The sequence below is a fragment of the Fusarium phalaenopsidis genome (genome assembly GCF_050370095.1).
Source record: "Fusarium phalaenopsidis strain FUZ10S chromosome Unknown contig_32302, whole genome shotgun sequence".
Classification (NCBI taxonomy): Eukaryota; Fungi; Ascomycota; class Sordariomycetes; order Hypocreales; family Nectriaceae; genus Fusarium; species Fusarium phalaenopsidis.
In genome coordinates, this window is record NW_028145405.1 from 1 (window position 1) to 8,731 (window position 8,731).

Sequence of the window (8,731 nt, forward strand, 5' to 3'; positions counted from 1 at the left end):
ACTAAATAAATATAGCCTCTTTTCTTTTATTAGGGCTATAAGAGGTAATATAATAAAAAAAAAACCTTAAGATAAACTATTAATAATAATTTATAAAGCCTAAGAACCTTCTAACTTCCTTAACTAAATAAAGCTACTCTTATAATTAGATTACTTTTTACCTTCTCTAGGTTAACTTAAATTCCTCGCCTAGCTTTAATAATAAATCTAAGGTATTTAATACTTATAGTCTTAAATTTATATTTATTAATATTAATCTATAGGCCTACCTCTTATAACCTCTAGAGGACTAGCTTTACCCCTCTCTTTTATAATTAGCTAGGGACCTATCCAAGTAAATAAGAATATTATTAATATAAGCTATAAAACTTATCTAAGTAGTCCTATAGCATATAGTTAATATATTATTAAAAGGTCACTAAGGCGCCTATAAGGCTAAATAGTATAACTAGCTATTTATAAAGGCTATACTAAGTATAAAAATATTTTTTTTTTTTTTCCCTCTTATCGGCCACATTGGTGAGCCACGGCGGGCGGGGGGGCGCGGCGAAAACCATTTGACTAAAAATAACCGAGAACACGAAAAGTCGCCCCTATTGTCCCCCCACCGCACGATGACAAAACGCCCCCACCACCACACCACACACCACCGACACCAGTCCACCCAAGTTTCCCAACAATTCCATTACAAATACCCCCAATAACCTTCTTTGTATTTTCTCCCCTCCAAGAACTAAAAAATTTATACACACTTTAAAACCCATTAAGCATATGACCAGACTTAAATACTAATCCCAACCAATTTCCCCCCCACACTTTCCACTCTATCCCAAATTCAAACTGGCCGGCCGGTAAATCCCTTTGGGAAACACACGATCGTCACACGTTGATAGCTCTTGTTCAGTAGTGTACTGCATACTCTGAGCAATACTGTTACCATGGCACCCAACACTGGATCTCCTTCTACCCCTCGCAGCAAGCTGCCTGTCACCCCCCAACAGGGACAGCCCGCGACCAAACCAGAGGAACCTAACATCCCGATGGACACTGATGACGATGGCGAAGAACACATCGTCCCGGCCTCACACGAAGATGAAGTCCGCAAACTCAGAAATAAGTACAACCACCTGAGCATCCAGCATAACAACCTCCTGACGGCGCACGCAACAACGCCAGGATCACTCAGAACGATTGGCCAGCATGGAGGCATCCATGAACGACATGCAGGAACGCTTCCGCCAAGCCATGGAACAGCAACAGCAGCAATACCAGCAAACAATCAACGAACAACAGAACCGGATCGACCGACTCACCACGCCCAAGCCCAGCAAAATGACCTGGCACAACAGCAGGTTCACGATCTCGGCAACCTGACGTTCGAGCACACCGCCGCTGGTACTACCCACAAAGACATCGGCGAGATCATCAAACCCAAGGACCCAGAACCATTCAACGGACAGGCCACCCACGTCAGGACGTTTTACGTCCCTCAGAGCATACCAACGGTACTTTCCCACCAGGATGGCCAGTGCCGAAAGCAAGGTCCTACACGCCAGCAGATGCCTCACGGGTAACGCACTCACTTGGTTTGAACCCGCTGCGCGACTTTCTCGGGAATGAACCCACCGAGGAAACACAACTCCTTTTCGCCGAATACGAAAACTTTGAAGAAGCGATCAGACGCAACTTCGGAACCATCGATGAAGAACAACAGGCCACGCAGAAACTCAAGAACCTGCGACAGACAAAGGCCGCCTCGACCTACGCAGCCGAGTTCACACAAATCACCTCATTTTCAATTGGGGAACAAGTGCCCTTCAGATTGCTTTCTACGAAGGACTCAAGGATGAGGTGAAGGACGAACTCTGCAAAACGGAAAACCCGACAATCTCCAGGACTACATCGACATGACTATCAAGATCGACAACCGACAGTTTGAACGACGCATGGAAAATCCAACAAAGGACGAATTTGGGGCAATAAGAACAACGCCAACCAATCTCGAAGGCGAGAACAGACCAGGGGCAACACCTCCTACGGGACCCACGCAGGACCTATGGAACTTGAGCAGCCCAGAAGGACAGCAAGGACATTGAATGTTACTACTGCCACAAGAAGGGACACAAGGCAAATGAATGCCGAAAGAAGCAGCGGGATACGGAGGAGGGACGCTATCAACCAAGGCCACGACAACCCCTCCCAGAAGGTAAGAAACAGGTAAGATCCACCTGGGCAGATACCGAACTCCCAGACGGCCATCCGCACCGTTAGAACACTCGGAATGGCTCGACAAGGATACGACAAAACCGGCATCCAACCAGATGAGCTGGACATGCCACACAGCCAAGTATACCTCTCAGAAAACAGGCGGAAGGCAACTATATGATCAACAACATTACGAAGGAACGACTCCACGAACCAGTCAAACCTCAAAAGAACAACCGCTCGCACATTACAGAACACGTGGGATGGAAACCACTCCCAGAGCCCAACAAGGGAAGACAGCAACCAGGCAACTTGATGTCACAACGTACCATCGCCGTGACCAGACGCGCCGAACCCAAAATCGAAGAACCCACGACACCCCCCTTCAGCACAACAACCATCGAACGAACAAGCCGACTTCCAAGAAGCCGCCGCAGAAGGATTTGACCACAAGAAATGGATTGTGGGATACGAAGAGAAGGAACAACTTTGGTGCCCGCCACAGTCCACCGAAGGGACTGCCGACAAGATGACCCCACACGGTGCAACCATACCCTATGCCCTCGACACCAGATTGAGGCATCACGGGAATACGATGAAATCTGCGAACGACAAAAACAGACCAACACAGCAGACTGCCACGCAATGATTGGATTGCCAAGACAAGCAGTAGCAACATCAATCGAACTGCTCGAGCACAAGGCTCGACAACTACAGAGAGAACTACGCCAGGAGCGCTCTAGGAAGCCCCGGAAAAGCGACAAAGAACTATGGGAGGAGGAAGACTACCCCCAACTGTACGACGAAAACAATAACAGGTACTGGAACAGCCTAAGGGAAAGGTACATCCAGACCGCACGAGAACATGTGGAAACGTCAGATGAGCAAGAAATTTGCATTCGAGCCTACCATCGGGAATTGGCCGAAAACCTCGACATCCGGAAGCACCTTTCAATCCACGAGACGACGTAAGGACATACCCGACACACCAGGAGCATGCTAGCATCTCTTGGATGTCGTGCCAACACCATTGGTGCGAAACCCACCGAGAGGAGAAGCAAGAGCAAGATTGCTTCCCCGTCCCACTACCACATCAACCAAACCATAAACCCTACCTATGGTACGAAACGGAAGGGTACAAAGTGGTACACTGGTATGAATCCATCGGCGTCGCGAACGCGCGATATTCTTCAAAACTCTACCACGCCACTCAGGAGAAGAAACGGATCACTCACAAGATCGAGGACTGGCAAAAGACGATCAGCCAGGAAAACGAAGAAGACCCCGGAGCCGAACAAGAACGGCAGTACCAGGACTGGCTGCACAAAAAGGACGACACGCACGACTACGACGCCTGCGCAAACAGCGAGTGTGAATTTGATCACACAAACTACGCTCTGGCAATGTCAAAAACTAGACACCCCATCCGACACAGGGCGACGGGTGGATGAACAAGGGAATACATTACCCCAGAAGGCCCTCTACTCCACCACCGGAGTACACAGGCGACGATGCCTAGAACTGAAAGTACGAGTCAGAGGAGAATGGTTGAACGCTTTAGTGGACAGCGGAGCTGAGCAGAACTACTTCGACCCGACAACGGCGAATAGGCTCAGGCTACCATGGAGGTACAAACAGACGCCTTACTCGGTTGTCAACCTAGAAGGAACCCCTTTCGACTACAACAACGGTATCATCGACAGCGAGATTGATCACCTCAAAGTTTTCGTTGAAGGAAAGAACCAGGGCATTTCATTCGACGTTGTACCGAACAAGCAACATGATCTTGTACTCGGGTACCCATGGTTACAACGATTCAACCCACATTTTGACTGGAAGACTGGCCAAGTGCTCTCTTTCAACGATGAGACACCTTCCACAGCAAATGACGACTCAGAATACGACACGAGATCTCAAACTTCTACCGAAGGAACCGGAGAAGCCAGGCAGAGGCCAACACGAGACACCTCTCCACCCACAGGACAAGACACAAACATCAAAAAGGACGAAAACGACAGCGACAAAGGATGATCGCACGAGTCATGCAACAGTTTCATGAACTCGAAAAGGACCTAGCTCCACAAAAGAAACCACAGGATAACCCGGAAGAAGAAGAGCGACTCAAGAACATTCCATGGCAGTATCGCATCTACAAGAAACTCTTCGCGGAAGAACTCGAAACAGGCCTACCCGAGCATACACACTACGACCTAGAAATTGAGTTCATCGATGGGAAGCAACCCGGCTTCAGCAAACTCTACCCACTCAACGAAGCACAACTACCAGTGTTGAAGGAATACATCGAAGACATGATACGGAAAGGATATATCAGGGAAAGCAAGTCATCTGTCGGATACCCCGTCATGTTCGTTCCGAAGAAAACGGAAAGCTCCGGCTTTGTGTCGACTTCCAGGATGCTCAACGCCATTACGGTCAAGGATCGCACACCGCTACCTCTCATCAGCGAATTGAAGGATCGGCTTTTTGGCATGAAGTATTTCACAGCACTCGACCTCAAAGGAGCCTACAACCTTATTCGGATCAAAGAAGGACACGAATGGAAAACCGCTTTTCGTACTAAGTACGGACTATTCGAGTACCTCGTTATGCCCTTTGACTCACCAATGCACCTGCTGCATTCCAACGAATGATCAACAACGTGCTACGAGAACATCTGGACATATTCGTTGTATGTTACCTGGATGACATCCTCATCTTCTCCAAAACGGAGGAAGAACACACGGAACACGTCCACAAGGTACTGCAAACACTACAAGACGCCAAGTTGTTAGTGGAACCCGAGAAAAGCAAATTCCACGCCCCGGAAGTGGAATTCTCGGACACATCATCTCTCACAACGAGATACGAATGGACCCCAAGAAGGTCTCAGCGGTCAAGGAATGGGAAGAACCAACGAACGTCAAGGAAGTACAAGCCTTCCTTGATTCGCCAATTACTACCGCAAGTTCCTCAAAGCCTTCGGACGGATAGCTGCACCATTGACGGAACTTACGAAGAAGGACAAGACCTTCGTATTTGGGAACAAAGCCAAGGACGCCTTCGACAAAATCAAGGAACTCATCCTGAGCGAACCAGTGCTCAAGATGTTCGACCCATCTCAACCAATCGAACTCGAAACCGACGCCTCGGACTTCGCCCTAGGCGCACAGATTGACAACGAGACGACAAAGGACTCCTACACCCAATCGCATTCTACTCCCACAAGCTACATGGAGCGGAACTAAACTACCCCATCTACGACAAAGAATTCCTCGCAATCGTCAACGCCTTCAAAGAATTCAGGCACTATCTCCTAGGAAGCCAACACCAGATCAAGGTATATACGGACCACAAGAACATCACCCACTTCGCGAAAACACAAGAACTCAGCGGACGCCAACTCCGGTACGCCGAATACCTCTCAGAATTCGACTACGTCATCATCCACGTCAAAGGAACGGAGAACGGCAGAGCCGATGCCATCAGCCGACGCCCCGACCTAGACACGGGAAGAACCAAGACAAAGGAACAACTCTTGCAGTTCACGCAGGAAGGACACCTCACACAACGAATCATTGCAACAACCTACACAGTGGAACAGGGCAATCCACTACTCACGAGAATCCTAGAATACAACCAACACCTCCCAGACAATGAGAAAACAGACAAACAACAAGTACCACAGGAACTACAACACGACCTCGTACGCGAAATACACAAACACCTGCTACACGGACACCAAGGAATCAATAAAACCCTAGAACGAGTCAAAACGACGTTTACTTTTCCTAATATGAAGAAAATTGTTTCAACCATCGCCAACCAATGCGACCTCTGCGCGAAAACCAAGGCACGACGCCACAAACCATACGGAAAACTACAACCACTCCCAGTTGCACAACAACCATGGACTCAATCACTATGGATTTCATCACCAAACTACCCCTATCAGAAGAACCAGCCACTGGAAACTTCTACGATAGCATTCTCGTCATCGTGGACAGACTCACGAAATTCTCCTATTTCATACCTTATAGAGAAGCAACAACGGCCGAAGAATTCGCCTATCTCTTCTATTTCCACATTGCCAAAACACATGGACTACCACTGAGATCATCACAGATCGAGGACCACCATTTGCATCAAAATTCTGGCAGAGCCTCACAGGATACTTGGGAATCAATCACAAACTCTCCACTGCATACCACAAGGAGACAGACGGACAAACGGAACGCATGAATCAAACACTGGAACAATACCTCCGATGCTATATCAACTACGAGCAAAACAACTGGGCTGAAAAGCTACCAGCCGCCCAGCTAGCCTACAACACAGCAACCAACGAAAGCACCAAGGTCACACCAGCATACGCCAATTTCGGGTTCACACCAGACATTTACCGACAATCCCGAGACGCCATCATCAACCCCAAGGCGATCCTCACCAGCGACCAATTACGAAACCTACATGAAGAAATGAAAACAGAACTCGAATTCGTCAGAAACAAAATGACGGCATACGCCAATAAGAAAAGAATCGAGGGACCGATCCTCTCGGAGGGAGACATGGTCTACCTCGCAACAAAAACATCGAAACAAAACGACAAAACAAAAACTCGACTACAAATACATCGGACCATACAAGATTAAGCAGAAAATTTCGAAACATAACTACGAACTGGACTTACCACCCAAGGTCAAGCTCCATCCAATCTTTCACATTTCATTACTCGAGCCAGCACAAGACACCATCCAGGTGAAAACAAATAAAGAACCAGACACAGAAATCGACGGACCAGAAGAATACATCGTAGAAGCCATCCTCGACATGAACAAAATCAATGGCAAAACAATGTATTTCATCAAATGGAAGGACTACCCTGACTCAGAAAACACATGGGAACCCCCAGAACACCTCACTGGTGCACAACGCCTTCTGAAGGACTTCCACCAACAACGCCAAGCACAGGCTCGTCAAGACCAACAGCGTTCCAATCAATCAAGTCAATGGCCCCAAAAGAATGCGCCTCCACAACAGCGGACGACTCCTCACGGAGCTCGCCCGATTCCTCCAAGGCACGTAAGCCGCGCTCAAAAGCCTCGTCACCACGCGCTTTGAGCAACCTCTTCTGCTTCCGAATGCGGGCAAGCTTAGCCATCGCCTCCTCCAAAGCAGCCTCTGCTTCAGCCTCCTCACCTTCCAGGCGTTTGCGCTCCCGGATATTTTTCGCAACTACAAGAAATCAGCCAAACCGCCGTGAAAAAGCACTGACACCCACTCACGGAAGGAAGCCACGCCGGCCCCATCGCACACAACCTTCGCATCAACACAATTGGAGCAACGGTTGGAACGATCGGAAACCACCTTACAGGACAGACCCTGGCGGAAACAACGAGTACAAGGCATGATTTCGGAACCAAAAGCCTCAATATAAGCAGAAAGACCCTGCGCTTCGGAAAGCTTTCGCAAAGAAGTACGCTTGAAACCCGGCCTGACATCACGTCAGCAAAAGGAAATTTTTACAAGTCAGAGTTACCCACCGACAACACTTGGCCGCTGAAACTGGTCTTGAGGACAAGACCAACGGGGAGGGAACCTCGTGTCACGGCCATGACATGGGCCAGGCGGGGAAGCATGGCAGAAAACACTCTGACTAAGCAGGACCGAGGAAACCGAACGTCGCTCCCATGGGTCCCAGGACCGAACGTTGAAAACGTCGGCCCTACCAATGGACCGAACCCAGAGAACGTCGGTCCAAGGATTGATCCCAAGTATATAGAACACGCTCATTGTACTTTCTTATGTACTAGCTACCTCAGCTATCAATACAACTTGGTTACACTCAATACCATTGAGCATATTACCAGACGTGACTTACAACCTATTGCTCAGACTACGCCCAGCACTCTCTGCCAACATAAACCCTGCACGACCGGTTTATCCCTTGGGAAACACACGATCGTCACAATACCTATACCTTATAAAAGGCAGCGATTATATCTAGCTTAGTTAACTACTTTGCCTTAAATAGGGACCTTAAAGTCTCTTTAATAAGCGATAATAAATATTAGTCCTTCTTAGTAATCATATTAAGACCTTAGTAATCTATATAAAACTATAAGCCGCCCCTTAGCTTCTATATAAAGAAGACAGGGGCTAAGGCAAGGGAGCTACTAGTATATATAAATCCCTTATTAAGTAACTCTATTAGGGTTCTTCTAAGAATAATTAATTCCTCGTAAGATATTTTATATAAGGGGCCCTAAGGGGGCTCTTTTTCTCTTTTATTAGGCCCTTATTTTAATAAGATCTTATAGTTAATACTAGGTTAATATAATAGTAATTAATTAGTAAGCTTTTAATTAAATACTCTTAAGAACTCATAGTAGTACTTAAAGAGCTTTTCCCTTAGATCTAATCTCTTCTTTAATATAAAGGCCTTTTTAATATCTAAGAGGCTTATAAAAAATACTTTTAGGCTATTATATTTTCCTTTTTATTTCTTAGCATATTAAATTAGACTTAT

At 47.2% G+C, this 8,731-nt stretch overlaps 4 protein-coding genes across 4 annotated transcripts; 3 read left to right on the forward strand and 1 right to left on the reverse strand.

Moving 5' to 3' along the window:
• Window positions 1-938: 938 nt before the first annotated feature.
• Window positions 939-1,574, forward strand: LRP88_07387 (uncharacterized protein; the record flags this gene model as incomplete). Its single annotated transcript, XM_083243917.1, has 1 exon — window positions 939-1,574. The coding sequence occupies one exon, from the start codon at window positions 939-941 to the stop codon at window positions 1,572-1,574; it is 636 nt and encodes a 211-aa protein (XP_083098411.1).
• A 1,748-nt stretch (window positions 1,575-3,322) lies between these two features.
• Window positions 3,323-4,856, forward strand: LRP88_07388 (reverse transcriptase family protein; the record flags this gene model as incomplete). The annotated part of the gene is made up of 4 exons (XM_083243918.1): window positions 3,323-3,358; window positions 3,420-3,576; window positions 3,767-3,966; window positions 4,257-4,856. 4 exons carry the CDS (start codon window positions 3,323-3,325, stop codon window positions 4,854-4,856), a joined length of 993 nt encoding a protein of 330 aa, XP_083098412.1.
• A 217-nt stretch (window positions 4,857-5,073) lies between these two features.
• On the forward strand, window positions 5,074-5,450 carry LRP88_07389 (uncharacterized protein; the record flags this gene model as incomplete). The annotated part of the gene is made up of 2 exons (XM_083243919.1): window positions 5,074-5,124; window positions 5,172-5,450. 2 exons carry the CDS (start codon window positions 5,074-5,076, stop codon window positions 5,448-5,450), a joined length of 330 nt encoding a protein of 109 aa, XP_083098413.1.
• Window positions 5,451-7,120: 1,670 nt separating this feature from the next.
• Window positions 7,121-7,817, reverse strand: LRP88_07390 (uncharacterized protein; the record flags this gene model as incomplete). Its single annotated transcript, XM_083243920.1, has 3 exons — window positions 7,121-7,437; window positions 7,488-7,696; window positions 7,750-7,817. 3 exons carry the CDS (start codon window positions 7,815-7,817, stop codon window positions 7,121-7,123), a joined length of 594 nt encoding a protein of 197 aa, XP_083098414.1.
• Window positions 7,818-8,731: the final 914 nt, after the last annotated feature.